This window comes from Monodon monoceros, unplaced genomic scaffold (assembly GCF_005190385.1).
Source record: "Monodon monoceros isolate NGI ecotype Baffin Bay Population unplaced genomic scaffold, NGI_Narwhal_1 Super_Scaffold_22, whole genome shotgun sequence".
NCBI lineage: Eukaryota > Metazoa > Chordata > Mammalia > Artiodactyla > Monodontidae > Monodon > Monodon monoceros.
In genome coordinates, this window is record NW_021703779.1 from 73332493 (window position 1) to 73348677 (window position 16185).

The 16185-nt window shown below is 34.0% G+C and overlaps 1 protein-coding gene across 2 annotated transcripts in view; it reads left to right on the forward strand.

The window, feature by feature from the left end:
- The window catches only part of DACH2 (dachshund family transcription factor 2), a 632729-nt gene that overhangs the window by 588538 nt on the left and 28006 nt on the right, over positions 1–16185 (forward strand). For both annotated transcript variants that reach the window (XM_029240658.1, XM_029240659.1), the window contains 2 exons: positions 12117–12265; positions 12391–12538. In XM_029240658.1, coding sequence (XP_029096491.1) covers positions 12117–12265; positions 12391–12538 — 297 coding nt within the window. The remainder of the gene's footprint in view (positions 1–12116; positions 12266–12390; positions 12539–16185) is intronic.

Below are 16185 nucleotides of genomic sequence, written 5' to 3' on the forward strand. Positions count from 1 at the left end.
AAAATGAAAAAGCATAAAAACAAAAACATATATTCCAAAATTCAATTCCCCAAATCCAGAATTTAGGACTTGACTGTCTTTGCTTCTAAGTTAAACTCTAAGTAAACTACCATGAAGAGTGCATAGGTCATTTTTCCCTACTTTGACTCATTTCAACTTTACAAAAATACACAGCACATTGAGTATGTAAAATGTCATTTTTCTTTGCTAAATTATAGTCATCAAACAATACCTCATGCAGAAATAGTAAAAGCTATGCTGAAGGAAAATGCATTTTTTGCCTTCGTTTTGGTAAATGTATTGTAATATTGCAAATTGGCAGCCAGATTATTCATTATCATATTAGCATACATATTGCAATGCACTTAAAATCTTTTAAAATTAATGAACAAGGCTTGTGAAAAATCAAGGAAATTATAAAGAGTTTGAGCTGTAGTGTATAAGAAGACCTATTCTATTCTAGCTCTTAAAATTATTTAAACAAGTGCTTTGGGAAGCCATTGCCTTTATAAGGTTTTTAAGATATTTACAGCAAAACATTTTTCCCTGTGATAGAATTTTTCAAAGTACTAAGATATCATGGAGAAATATATTTTCTAACAGTTTTATGGCTCCCTAGATACATTCTCTACAAGTGTTGTACCTGCTTGGACACAAACAGTATTACAAAAAGGCCATGTCATTTGAAAAGGGTATACAGCTTTGAAAGGGTATATGCAACATACTAATGGGAATGTCAGTATCATTAGTGTAATACAGTTTTAAGACGTGTCTTTTATTATAGTGGACCTGAGTAATTTGTTCCTGTCTTATATCTCTATTTTATTAGAGGTATTTTACATCTGTGGAAATACTGCTACTGTGTGTCTTTACTTCTTGGCTTCAGAGGATGGCATTGGATATGCTATTTAAGAAGTCTAAGCAGGGAAAGACATAATAGCAGAATTATCCTTTATAAAATGTTTTATTTCATTGAAAAGTAAATAATAAATATTATCTGGGACCTGAAAATTCAGCCTCTATATACTTTAAATGTTTGGAAGGGCTTACAAAGTTTAAAAAGCTATGAGGTGTTGTTAATAGAATTTTGCTAACCATAGAGCCCACTTTCTAGGCAAATGGGAAAGGTAACACATATTATAAGTATCCAGATAAGAAAGTATCTCATGGGAGGTTGTAAGCAATAAATATACATTAATGTCTAAACTTGAATAGCATATTGTGTTGCCTTTACCCTCTGAAAGTTTTTCTTAAAGCATCAGATATTCTCACAGACAGTGTTAAATTAGATTTGATGGTTACTTGGGTTATTAGTACATTCTCCCAAGAAACTGTAACACAGATTTTTCTTGACAATCACAGGCTAACTATAGCACATTTCACTATCTGTTAATACAGGTGTTTTAACTGAAGGTAGGATGGAATCCATTGTCAGTAACCAAAAGTAGGAAGTGATTTCAATATTGTATAAAAATATGGTATTTTCATACTGGAAAATTGCCAAGTGGGAACTGAATAATGGCTGGGAGGTGACAATGGACCCAGGGGCAGTGAGCAAAATGATTTTCCCTAGTGATCAATTCAGATTAGGAAAATGACAATCTCTGAAGGAACTGGATGAATACAGCTGCTCAGGGGATGGAGCCATGTTCCTTAAAGCCATCCAAAGCAAATGTGAAGACATGTGCAGGTCAAATGCAGAAATGGCTAATATATGGTACTAAAATGAATATAATTTCATTGGAATTGAATGTTATAATGTTGCTCTTTAAAGCACTTTATCCAAATAAGTGAATCATAAAAGAAAACAATTTCATAGAATTGGAATCTAGAACAGAAAGTTTGGGCAATATATTCAAGTCTGATTACAACACATTCATAATGCAAGATATTAGGTATTATTTCTTAATTTCTTTTTTTTTTCTGTTTATTCTCACTACATGATTTCTCTGTCTGAGTTCATAATATTTCAAACATTCATAGAAATAGAAAATGTTAGAGAACTGCATTTAATATTAACTGTTTATTTTTGTTGGGCTTTGTGCAAAGTGAATCTTAAAAATATAATTTTTCCTCAAAAGAAATATCATTGATATATCATTGATTATGGGTGTTATGAGTATGTATTAGGTTGAGGTCAGATAAGGAAAGAAAAAGGAGAAAATCAGAGGGACCTAAACTGTCACTGGAAGTTGAGATCTGAGAAATTACCTGAAAAGTTCTGATCAGTTTATGCAGTATTATAGTAATTTTGATCACCCAAACAATTATTCGCTTTGTTTCACGCTTTGAATATATATAGTAAATATATATATATATATATTTGCAGGCTATTAAAAACATCAAACTCTATTTTGTCTGCATAGGCCCAGTTTCAGCATAGACATAGTCTTATAATAATTCTAAATATTATATTCAGTGAACTTTTTAGATTTTTTATTCAGACTAGAGCTCTTATGATAGAAGGTGAAAAAAATCCTCAAGTACCAGGGTTATTAGTGAAAGTGAAAAATACCTGCAGTGTTTCGGCTTCAACATCTGCCATTCCATATGGATCCATAAATATTTGTAACAGATAGTAGGTGAAGGAATTTCACTGTTAATAAAATAAGGCTGAATTTGGCAGGAATATTTAAGATAGATTTTTCCTGTTTTTTTTTTTTTTTTTTTAGTAGAAAGCACACTTATTTTAAGCTTGCAATTCTCCACGGGAATAAAAATGTAGCCTCAATTAAACTTAAGGGAAAAAAAATATGACTCAAATTATGTGAATCTAAAGTCTTCCAACTACCTTGGAACTAATCTGAGAGATTTTAGTTACAAAACTGCAAGTTTGTTTTTGTCTGGTTATTAGGAGAACAAAATACAATGCTACAAAATCTTAATTAATGGTAGCTACATTAACTAAATCTTTCAATCAATTTACCATAAGAAATTTAAAGAAAAATAAATTTCATGGGCGAGTCAGTGTACATTTAGTTCAATCATTTTTCTTAAGCTTTCCATATTTAGAAGGCTAGCATAGTTTCAGATTTAGCCAATTTTTACTAAGGGCCTACTATATGCTAAGTACAGTGTTAGGTGCTTCCACGTTCGTTTTCTCATTTAAAACTCCCACAAACACTCTGAAGTAGTTCTTCCTATTCTACAAATAGGGACACTGAAGTTTAGAGGTGTAACATTCGAAGACACAGAGAGATTCAGTCATGTTCATTGTGTTTTAAGTAGAACAGCAGAATCATACATTTTAGTCAAAAAAAAAGTTAAAATAAGAAATTGGGTGTATCTGGTGATTAACCTTTCAGTAACTATTGAAGTTACAGTGAATGATACATTTGTGAAAACTTTCCAATTGATTGAGATTTCTAATACAATTATTAGAAGAAATCACTACAACACTCTTCAATTTACAAATCTGTTAACTCATAATTTACACCACAATACCAGGCACAACTTACTAAAGTAAGTGTTTCTGATAAAAGTCACTAAGTTAGATGTGAATATTGAAATAGAAGAGAGTAAAATTGAAACAAGCTCCACAGCCTAACTAGAAATGTAGATGAGGAAGAGGCAATGTTAAAACACAAAAGAAGTGCTTCCCTGGTGGCGCAGTGGTTGAGAGTCCGTCTGCCGATGCAGGGGACACGGGTTCGTTCCCCGGTCCAGGAAAATCCCACACGCCATGGAGCAGCTGGGCCCGTGAGCCATGGCCGCTGAGCTTGCGCGTCCGGAGCCTGTGCTCTACAACGGGAGAGGCCACAGCAGTGAGAGGCCTGCGTACCGTAAAAAAAAAAAAAAAAAAAAATGGCACACTAATTTGTTCTAGTGATGAAGTTTACCCCTCCCTCTTCCCTTGGTTATACCTTATGAATTATTTTATTATTATTATCATTTTACCAAAAATCTTGTTCACCAGATGGTATAGGCACTCATAGCAATAGACAATATCTAAAAATAGCATTGTGCATTTGGTGAAGGTTGTTGAATTGAGCATTATTAATAGATACCTGTTTCTTTGATAAAACTTCAGAGGTTTCCAAAGGAGAAGCAACAGTTTTGATGGTCTTAATGCCGACATTACACAGAAAATGAAAACTGAAAATTGCAGTGCTTTGCTCTAATAATTAACATTTATTTTAAAGAAAATTCAGTTTTGTAAAATAATTAAATTAAATGATCAGTGTCATTTTGAACTGGCTAGGTTTACAATAGTGTAGTCATTATGATTCCAAAACTCAACTATTAGAAAAATTCTTAATTTTTTTCTATTATAAAAATATGGTGCCTCAGTGCCTCAATTTTTTATTTCCTAGCTGAAACAGAAAAATCAGTATATATTCTCACCAATGTGTGTGCATGCATGTTTGTGTGTCTGACAGAGACAGAGACAGAGACAGAAGAGAAGAGAGAGATAATTAATGAATAAAGGAATGTTCTCAATTTTATATCATTGTTACTGTGGAAACATCAAAAATATAAATATTCACAGACTATAAGCAGGTATAATTGCAGAGTTATTAGTGAGCATATAAATATAAATGTCAAACCTGTATAATTGTCTACATATTCCTCATTACAGAGTTTATAGGAGATGACAAATTATAAACTCTTATATAGACTGTTCTTGCCAAGTTCTCCATGACAGTATCATTCTGATTTTAAATCATCTTTAATTTTTAATCTTAACCCTACCAAAATACCCACTTTCCATCTTTCATGGACACAAGGAAATAGTACTCAAGTTGCTTATGTTAAATTCATTCTTGGAAAAGTATTTTGCTTTTACCTGTATAGACTCACTAATTCTTTTTTTTACTGTTTTGTTTCCTGATTCTATGTTGCAAATAGGTTCCATTATACATTTTTTTTTCAGTGCAATGTAAATTGGCCTTCAGAATCTCTAGGTCTGTAGAACAGGCTAGTTGATGTATCTCTAATTTTATGCAATATTTTGAAGCTGTGAAAATACGTACTTAAAATTAGGTAACATTTTGAAATTTCTTAAAATGGCAAAGACAACTATTTTAAAAAGGTACTATAATAGGAAGCAATATTAATCATCTTTAAATGTAGCAAAATTTGCTTTTATATAGCTCAGTGGTTTCTCAAACTGTGGTCCCCACACCAGGAACATGAAACATCAACTGGGCACTTAGGAATTCCAGTTGCTAGACCCTATCCTAGACCTACTGAATCAGAAACTTTGGAAGTTGGGAATGATTTTTTAAAGACCTTCAGGATACTCTGATGTATGATAAAGTTTAAGAACCACTGACGTTAAGGTGCTTGATGAATAACTTGCTCCCTTGTACCTTCTACTGATCCACTCTACTCAGATATGTTAACTAAGTCAAAAAAAAACTTAGTGATTTTAAAGTTAGCACCTGAACTGCCAGGTCAAAGCAGTAAATTTCTCTTCCTGATTTGTGCCAGATTAAGGAGAAAGCTTTCTTCCCTGGTTGATGGAAAGGATTGCACATTTCCCAGAGGGAAGCAAAATGAAAAATCTGCTTTACAGCCTCTGCAGTTAGCTAGATAACTGAACCCCTAGTAAGGGTAAAAGCGGGGTTATATTAGAACCATGAGACCATTTTACAGATAAACCAGGGCAATGAAACATTGTCCCCTGGAAGGGTAAGCTGATTGATGGAAATATGTGCACTCTCCCCCATTTTTACTAAACACATCTCTTTAAAACATCAGCTTCCTTCCCACTTTACCTCTATGCCCACTCCTGCCTCCTGTTTGCCAATTTCTAATGTAAACTCTTACATACTAACTTTTCACTCATTTAATGTTCTTCTCTCTGCAGCCTTTTTCACAGAGGTAGCCAGGCTTGTTTTCTGGAGAAGGGACTTGTACATGCCTCTGGTGCTGTTTTATTGTTTATATTAGAAATTCTTGTCTGTCTTGCAGTTTTTAGATGAAATTCTAGTCTCTGTATGAAACTTCTTTCTATTCCAAGTCCCCAGCCGTTTTCTATTTCTAAGGTCTAGAAAATACAGATGTACTTCAAAAAAATCAGTCAAGTTTGCTTTATCTTTGATGCAATAATACATCATCTCAAAGATGATAAGAAAGTATGTGTATGGGCCAGAAAGATTTATACTTTTACTATCTTTAGTCCTCAAAGGACTATGATATGCAGACAGGTTAAATAAATATACAATAGCCATCCTTTAATAACTATATCAATTATTTTTCAAAATTGTAATATTTCAGTTTATCACAATATCTGTAGACTATAGTAATCATCTATTTTATTGGAAAGGCTAAGAGTTGATAAGAAACTCTTTACCTCGATCCCCTCTTTCTTCCTTGCTTTCACCACATACTTGTAAAAAACTTAAAATTACATATTCATGTATTTATATAATTTTACCTTTTTGGAATAAAAAGAAAAAAATGGAATCAGTCTGATAATCAGGAATCTTACCTCACGCTTTAAGATTATTGGTACATATCTAAAATCATTACAATTGTTGAAGACCCTAGACAGTTACTATTCTAAATACCGAGAAGATAGCAATGGGAAATAAAAAACAGGAAAAGTCCCCACTTTCATGGAGAGTATATTGTAGTAAAATGAAACGTAACAAAAATAGTGAATAAATAAGTTATATTGTATATTAAGTGGTGATAAATTTTATAGAAAAATTCATGTTAAGGGGATGGAAATAAGGGTGCAGGCTGCAGTGTTAAATAATATTTGGTGTAAGTTTCACTAATAAGGTGATATTTGAGCAAAGAACTGAAGTCAGGAACCTGAAATTAAATACACAAGAACTCTAAAACATACCTTGTACAGTACTGTGTTAGTTCTACATCACTGATTTGATCTTATTGTCTTATTAAGCATATTAACTCTCTAGAAGTTTAGTACAGAAAGGGAGATCTAGTGAACTGTTCATTCATTGAGATTTTCCTATGTAATTTTGAAACAGCAGTTCTCAACCAGTATTGACATTTGGGCCAGATAATCCTTTGGTGGGGATGGAGACAGAGGGCAGGGCATCCCTGGCCTCTACCATTAGGTGCCAGTAGCACACACCCCTACCTCCTCAGTTTTGACAGTCAAAAATGTCTCCAGCCGCTGCCAGATGTCCTCTGGGCAGCAAAATTGCCCGCAGTTGAGAACTATTGACCTTGACTTAGGAAGACTCCTCAGACCTTTTATAACTGAGAAAGTAACATTAGCTTAATTTAGGGTGAAGCCACGCTCATCCAGTTATTACCTAGAAGAGGATCTTTCCAACATGTCTTTCATGAGGTGTTAGTGGACGCTTAGGTGGTCAAATATGTTACTATGTTCTCTTCCACCCCTGGGAATTTTCAATTAACAATTTATTTAAGAAACATTTATATTGCATTTGCTTTGAGTAACTTTACAAATTTTAGCTTATTAATCTTTATAACAACCCTATAAGAGAGGTATTATTATTATCCTAACTTTACAGATGAGTAAATTGAGGCACAGAAAGATTAAGGAATTTTTCCAGGGGCTAGCAAATCATAGAGCAGGGTTGCAAACATAGGCAATCAGGCTCCAACATCTTATATTCTTTGTCACTATGCTCTCAGCTATCTAATTTAACATGAGACATATGTTAATATTTAGAATTAGCATTTTAAAGGCTCTGAGATATTCTGATTTAATGCATTTAGCCAATTTGAGGATCTAGTTTTTCTTTTCCAAATTTGATGATGGTAACACTTGAGTCATTGTTCAACTCAGACCATGAACACTTCCTCATATTCATGCAGGTCACATAATTTCACAGCAGTTGGTCATTTTGTTGTTGTTATTGTTCCTCATTTTGGAAGAGGGAAGCAGGTGTCTTGCTTGTGCTGAATGTAATACTAATGACACCAACAAAGGAGAGTCCCCTGGGCCAGCTTTATTTAGGGGAAAGCTCTTAAATCAAATAATGAAATATAATTTATTTGTTAAAGAATGAAAACTGATGACCTGGTAGGTGGCTGTATCTTTCCACTGCTGAGTGAGTCTGCTGTGTTCAGTTTCCATTCCTGTATAACAATCCTCAAAGCCCATGGGAAAGAGGAAAGACTTAACCCAATGTAAAGGTGGGAAAACAAGCACTAGAGTCATACAGAAAAGTTCCAGCATCTTTGACTTTAATTTTTAGGGGGACTTTTCCATCCTGAGCATTTACCATATGGTTTATCTTTTTTTTTCTACAAATACACTTGTCAACTTTTGTATCTATTCATCTGGGCCCTAGGTAAGAACTTAAAATTAAAAGCTTGTTCTCTAAATGGATTTCCAAGTGCTGTTACAAAGTATGGCAGGTTTAACAAACAAGTTCAATAAAAGCAGTCTCAAATTTCCTTCAATAAATTAAGAGGTTGCTTATACCTTCAGCTAGATAGCAGTTGTCCTATCTTTATCTTTTAGGTTATGCCATTGCTTCATATGTGTTGATAAAGATTTTAATATATACATTTTGAACACTAGCCTTTTAAATCAAAATGCTCCGTCAAAACCCTTTCTCCCTGGATTACAAAGAGATGCTCTTATTTCACTGACAATCTGTATTTCTAGTACTTGCTTATATTTTATTTCATTGCCAATTAGGATTTCCCAATCCTACCTAATAAATCCCTACATAACAGTGCATCTATTCAAACTCTGAGGAAAATGTAGATGTCATTCAGATGTGAAAACTTATTACAAGATTGAAATAGATTTCTAATGCATTTATCATTCATTTTTGTAGCATGTGATTTAAATCAGAAAAAAAATGATGAATGGTTTGACAGTTTCCACTCATATACACCAAACATAATACACTTCGACTAGTTTTTGGCTATTATGGACCTTAACATGCAATGTGACCTTGGTCTGGAAAAGCATGTTTGGTTTGCACAGAAGCTTAATCGTAAGAAGTCATAAGTAGAATTCTTCTTCTTTATTGCCCTTTTCTAGGACTAGGAAATTTACTGCTTGTGGGACAGGTAAGATATGAACAATGGGCCAAAGAGAGTCCAGGGTTATCTCATCTGTGTGAAAACTGCTGCTGAAAATCGATGTGACCTCTGCTACACTGTCATCCCAATTCCCACCCTCTGTGTCCTATTTGTCTTTTGGTAGAAGCTTAGATCTGTGTGCTGTCTCTATGTGTCTCTCTTGGGCCAGATTATCAAAATGAATCATTACCTGCATACCTCTTATATTTCTATTTATTTTCCTGGAGTTGACTAGGTCTGATGAAATATGATTCTTCTTGCATTTGATCCTCACTGCAGCAAGCAGCACCTAATTCAGCTGTGTCTATCTCTTTAAAGAAGAGTAATACTATTTTGAAACTTCAGTCTTCTATATAGCAACATTACAAACCATAGACCATACAACCTGTCTTCATAGTCAATAGTAATCTTACTTTCAGCCAATTTAATGACATTTCATTCATCTCCAAATAGAAGACTTCGGATGATTTTAATGTAGTTCCAATTTTGTTTTATGCATACCTAACATATTGCTTTCGTTTTCAGGTATTTTGTTTACAGAATACCCTGATCACTGAGGTTACATGTGTGTGTAGAGTGATACATGACAAAGAATCCATAATTTTAAGAAGTCTCCCATGATGAAAAATATTTATTCAAGAGAATCATTATATTATCTCGGAATCAGCAAGAAGTCAATGTTCTCACTTTGTGGTGGTTTATTTTGTAAAAATAGATCTTCCAGGCTACATAAATTCATCTTTAAGATTTATAAACATAAATATAAATATGTTGAACCTCCCCAATTATTATTAATATTGATAGATCATAATGAAGTCATTCTACCTATCCACTTAATGCACTCATGTGCAGAAGACAAAATACTAGCCAAATACAGACTTCAAGTAACACAAATAAAGCAAAATATTGCTTTGTTAGCTGTTGAGAAATATCCCTTAGAGACATTAGAGCTGCTGCCTAAGACATATTTTAGAACTTATATTTTTAATGAGATATTTCCAAATGTTCAAACCTTGTACTTGAAATAGATCACAGAACATGTGCTCACTCCCTCTGGAATATTTTGCCTCTTCCAAAACTACTACTGACAAAGAAGGAAGGGAAGGAAGGAGGGAGGGAGGGAGGAAGGAAGGAAGGAAGGAAGGAAGGAAGGAAGGAAGGAAGGAAGGAAGACATGTTCTATAAGAGGTTAGGGTTAATTTTACAAGCAAGTTGCATTTGTGATCAAAAAATTATTTGTAAGTTTTACTAAAAAACAATTCCTGGAAATATGTTCATTATATTTTCCTGTGCTAAAAGAAAATTAGCAGGCTATTTTTTGCATACTATTGAATTCTTTAAAACTGATAAACAAATACATTTTGTATTCAAATAAGGTGAAACCGTTGATTCTCTAAAATAATCATTAGCATTTTTATCCCTATAGGTTTTAGAAAATTAAAAATTGTAAAGGTGATCTCTATCAAGAGTATTTCATTCAGAGATAATGCTATCCCATTAAGTAATCTCACAGAAGTTCCAGCAATTGTATGCCACAGCTTTCCACAAAAGAAATCCCACAGCAAACCATGATGGCTGTGAAATCAATAGGGCTCAAGACTCTGCTCACTAAATATATAGGCTGCTTGCAATTGAAAAATGAGTTCTAACTGTATGACAAATCCATATTCCTATCCCTACAAAGACTAGACCAATAGCTAGATTTTTGTTTTCAAACCATGTGAAAATTGTTTAGGTCTAGATTCAAGCCTAATTTTTTCCTGAATGAGTCTCAAAATATATGGGGTCGCTGAAAATTTTTATGACCAGAGAGATACATATTTTCAAACATTGCTTGTGCTCAGTTACTGGTGAGTAGAGTAATTTTGTTTGAGGTGCTGTGATCAACTCATTGTGCACTGCTATTGAAGCCATTTAAGAATGCCAGTGTTTGTTTGGCTACATTCCAAGATTACCTCTGTAGCAGTTTATCTTTACATATATCAAAAAGGCCCCAATTCTTAATTACAGAGGAAACTTTGCTATCTGGTTCATAAATCTCACAAAGATTTTCAACCAGAATTCAAGTATATAGCCAAGTAGTTAGCTTCTCAAAGTAAGAGGAGATTCCTTTTGTAATTAGATGTATCTGTGCAAAACAAATCTGAAATATCTTATTAGACAAAAATTCTATTGGTGTCTCTTCATATGAAGCTAAGAGGGAATCTCATGAAAGTAATTAGTGTGTGGGAGAAGTTAATATAAAAATATAAGGGGAGATAATATACACTTTGTGGTTTTACACATAGATGGTTATTTTTTTTCATAAGAAATATTCTTCAAAATAAAAGGTAACACTGGAAACAACCCAGATGCCAAACTAGTGAATGATTAAACAGACAGTCATGCATCCATGCAATAGAAAACTTTTCAGCAATAAAAAGGAAAAAAACACTGATACATGCCACAACATGGATGAACCTCAAAAACATTATTCTAAGTGAAAGAAGACAAACACAAAAGATCACTTACGATATGAATCTATTTATGTAAATATCCAGAAAAGGCAATCCCATAGAGACAAAAAGTAGATTAGTGGTTGCCAGGAGCTGGGAATGGGAAAAGAGATTAATTGTAAATGGGCATGAGAGGTATTTTGGGGGTGATTGAGGTGTTCTAAAATAGATTTTTGGTAATGGTTGTACGATTCTGTAAATTTACTAAAACTCATCGATGCATACAATTAAAATAGATGAATTTTATTATATGTAAATTATACTTCAATAAAGGTGTTAAAATATGGAGATGATAGATATAGATAGATTTAAAGAGAAAAAATAAAAAGCAATTAGTGTTTTACCAGGAAGTGATCTGATTATTTAATTTATATATATTAATAAGCATGTCAAATTTGTTTCTCCAAATTTTATGCCAATTAGCAGTAAATGTTGGTTCATTTTTCACTGATTCTTTACTGAAACATTTATTTTGAGAAATGAGAGGCAGCTGGGAAATAGGTATGAATTCCAGTTATGAGTTTTCCATCATTTAGCTTTAGAAATAAAATCTTTATAGAGATAAAGGAAACATAGTGAAAATTTTGAGCTGTTAGTTTATGAACCTTCTGATATTAATTTTGTTTCTTGCAGAAGAGGTACCCGTTCAAATTCCAATGATGAAGTCACCCCTGGACAAGATCCAATTGACTCCTGGGCAGGCATTGCCTCCTGGATTCCCTGGACCATTCATTTTTGCTGATAGTCTGTCCTCTGTGGAGACTCTGTTGACCAACATTCAGGTCAACAATATTTCTATAAACAAAATAAATGTAATACAAGACATTAGCACCTACATAAATTATTTCATATTTGAGAAATTAAAACAGATAAGATGAACTGCATGTCATTTGCTGTATTTTGACAGGGCCTACTGAAAGTGGCTTTGGATAATGCTCACATCCAAGAGAAGCAGACTCAACAAGAAAAAAAGGAACTGCGAATGGAGCTCTATAAAGAGAGAGAAATTAGAGAAAACCTTGAAAGACAACTCGCAGTTGAGCTTCAAAGCAGAAGTAAGTTTAACAAGTTCAATATAAGTGAATAAGGTAAGATTGTGTTGGAGATATTTTCAGTAGTAATAGAAATATTCTCAGGGATAGCCAGGAACTGCTGAAAACAAATGACAAGCTAAGAATCAAATACTGTGTGCAATCCACAAGGTAAGAAGTTTACACTATTTCTCTTTGTAATTAAACATAATGAGCAAGATCTACACTTCATTTTTGGAAACATGAATATTCTTAGTTCTCTCAAAATTTCACAAAACACTCCTGGATATATATATATATATATATATATATATATTCAAACAATTCCTTATGTATTAAATGCTTACTCTTTGCCAAGAACAATGTTAGATTCTGGTGTTAGAAGATAAAACTCAGTCCCTGTCCTTGAAAGATTTACATTTCAGAGGACTAGCACAACCAACCAGCTAAGTATAAGACAAAGTGGAAAGAACAATGATGTACATCATATATGTTTATATAGAGAGGGGGTAGTTAGCTCAGCTTGGTGGGGAATTGATGGTCAAAGAAGGTTTTCTGATGCTGACACTTGAACCTGAGTCTTGAAGAATCAGTAAGGCAAGAAAAGCATGAGAGTAAATGAGTGATCTGATCATTCTAGAACAATGAACATAGGCATAGAGGCAAGAAGCCTCAAACATGGTCAAATATATACAGTGTATTAATACCATGACTTTGAGTTTTATGAAGTGAATGTTGGGGAATAATGCATAACAAAAGTAGAGGGTAAATTATAAAGGCCATTTTCTTTTTTTAACATCTTTATTGGAGAATAATTGCTTAACAATGGTGTTTAGTTTATGTTTATAACAAAGTGAATAAGCTATACATATGCATATATCCCCATATCTCCTCCCTCTTGCATCTTCCTCTCACCCTCCCTATCCCACCCCTCTAGGCGGTCACAAAGCACCAAGCTGACTTCCTTGTGCTATGCAGCTGCTTCCCACTAGCTACCTATTTTACTTTTGGTAGTATATATGTCAGTGCCACTCTCTCACTTTGTCCCAGCTTACCCTTCCCCCTCTCCGTGTCCTCAAGTCCATTCTCTACGTCTGCATCTGTATTCCAGTCCTGCACCTAGGTTCTTCAGAACATTTTTTTTTTTTAGACTCCATATATATGTGTTGGCATATGGTATTTGTTTTTCTCTTTCTGACTTACTTCACTCTGTATGACAGACTCTAGGTCCATCTGGCTCACTACAAATAACTCAATTTTGTTTCTTTTTATGGCAGAGTAATATTCCATTGTATATATGTGCCACATCTTCTTTATCCACTCATCTGTCAATGGACACTTAAGTTGCTTCCATGTCCTGGCTATCGTAAATAGAGCTGCAATGAACATAGTGGTACATGATTCTTTTTAAATTATGGTTTTCTCAGGGTATATGCCCAGGACTGGGATTGCTGGGTGGTATGGTAGTTCTATTTTTAGTATTTTAAGAAATTTCCATACTGTTCTCCATAGTGGCTGTATCAATTTACATTCCCACCAACAGTGCAAGAGGGTTCCCTTTTCTTCACACCCTCTCCAGAATTTATTGTTTGTAGATTTTTTGATGATGGCCATTCTTATTGGTGTGAGGTGATATCTCATTGTGGTTTTGATTTGCATTTCTCTAATGATTAGTGATGCTGAATATACTTTCATGTGTTTGTTGGAAATCTGTATATCTTTGGAGAAATGTCTATTTAGGTCTTCTGCCCATTTTTGGATTGGGTTGTTTGTTTTTCTGATATTGAGCTGCATGAGCTGCTTGTAAATTTTGGAGATTAATCCTTTGTCAGTTGCATCTTTTTCAAATATTTTCTCCATTCTGAGCATTGTTGTTTCATCTTGTTTATGGTTTCCTTTGCTGTGAAAAAGCTTGGAAGTTTTGTTAGGTCCCATTTGTTTATTTTTGTTTTTATTTCCGTTTCTCTAGGGGGTGGGTTAAAAAGGATCTTTCTGTGATTTATGTCATAGAGTGTTCTGCCTATGTTTTCCCCTAAGAGATTTAGTGTCTGGCCTTACATTTAGGTCTTTAATCATTTTGAGATTCTTTTTGTGTACGGTGTTAGGGAGTGTTCTAATTTCATTCTTTTAGATGTAGCTGTCCGGTTTTCCCAGGACAGCTTATTTAAGAGGCTCTCTTTTCTCCATTGTATATTCTGCCTCCTTTATCAAAAATAAGGTGACCATATGTGCGTGGATTTATGCCTGGGCTTTCTATCCCGTTCCATTTGTCTATATTTCTGTTTTTGAGCCAGTACCATAATGTCTTGATTACTGTAGCTTTGTAGTATAGTCTGAAGTCAAGGAGCCTGATTACTCAAGCACCCTTTTTTTTTCTCAAGATTGCTTTCACTATTCAGTGTCTCTTGTGTTTCCATACAAATTGTGAAATTTTTTGTTCTAGTTTTTTAAAAATGCCATTAGTAGCTTGACAGGGATTGCACTGAATCTGTAGATTGCTTTGCATAGTAGAGTCATTTTCACAATGTTGATTCTTCCAATACAAGAAAATGGTATATCTCTCCATCAGTTTTTATCATCTTTAATTTCTTGTGTCAGTCTCTTATAGTTTCTGCATACAGGTTTTTGTCTCCTTAGGTAGCTTTATTCCTAGGTATTTTATTCTTTTTGTTGCAGTATTAAATGGGAGTGTTTCCTTAATTTCTCTTTCAGATTTTTCATCATTAGTGTATAGGAATGCAAGAGATATCTGTGCATTAATTTTGTATCCTGCTACTTTACTAAATTCACTGATTACCTCTAGTAGTTTTCAGGTAGCGTCTTTAGGATTCTTTATGTATAATATATCATCTGCAAACAGTGACAGTTTTACTTATTTTCCAATTTGGATTCCTTTTATCTCTGTTTCTTCTATGATTGCTGTGGCTAAAACTTCAAAAAGTATGTTGAATAACAGTGGTGAGAGTGGGCAGCCTTTTCTTGTTCCTGATCTTAGGGGGAATAGTTTCAGTTTTTCACCATTTAGAACGATGTTGGCTGTGGGTTTGTCAACTATGGCCTTTATTATGTTGAGGTAAATTCCCTCCATGTCTACTTTCTGGAGGGTTTTTATAATAAAAGGGTGTTAAATTTTGTTGAAAGCTTTTTCTGCATGTATTGAGATGATCATGTGGCTTTTATCCTTCAATTTGTTACTGTGGTATATCACATTGATTAATGTGCGTATATTGATGAATCCTTGCATTCCTGGGATAAACCCCCCTTGATCATGGTGTATGATCCTTTTAATGTGCTGTTGGATTCTATTTGCTAGTATTTTGTTGAGGATTTTTGCATCCATATTCATCAGTGATATTGGCCTGTAGTGTTCTTTCTTTGCGACATCTTTGTTTGGTTTTGGTATCAGGGTGATGGTGGCCTCATAGAATGAGTTTGGGAGTTTTCTTCCCTCTGCTATATTTGGAAGAGTTTGAGAAGGATAGGTATTAGCTCTTCTCTAAATGTTTGATAGAATTCGCCTGTGAAGCCATCTGGTCCTGGGCTTTTGTTTGTTGGAAGATTTTTATCACAGTCTCAGTTTCAGTGCTTGTGATTAGTCTGTTTATATTTTCAATTTCTTCCATGTTCAGTCTCGGAAGGTTGTGCTTTTGTAAGAATTTGTCCACTTCTTC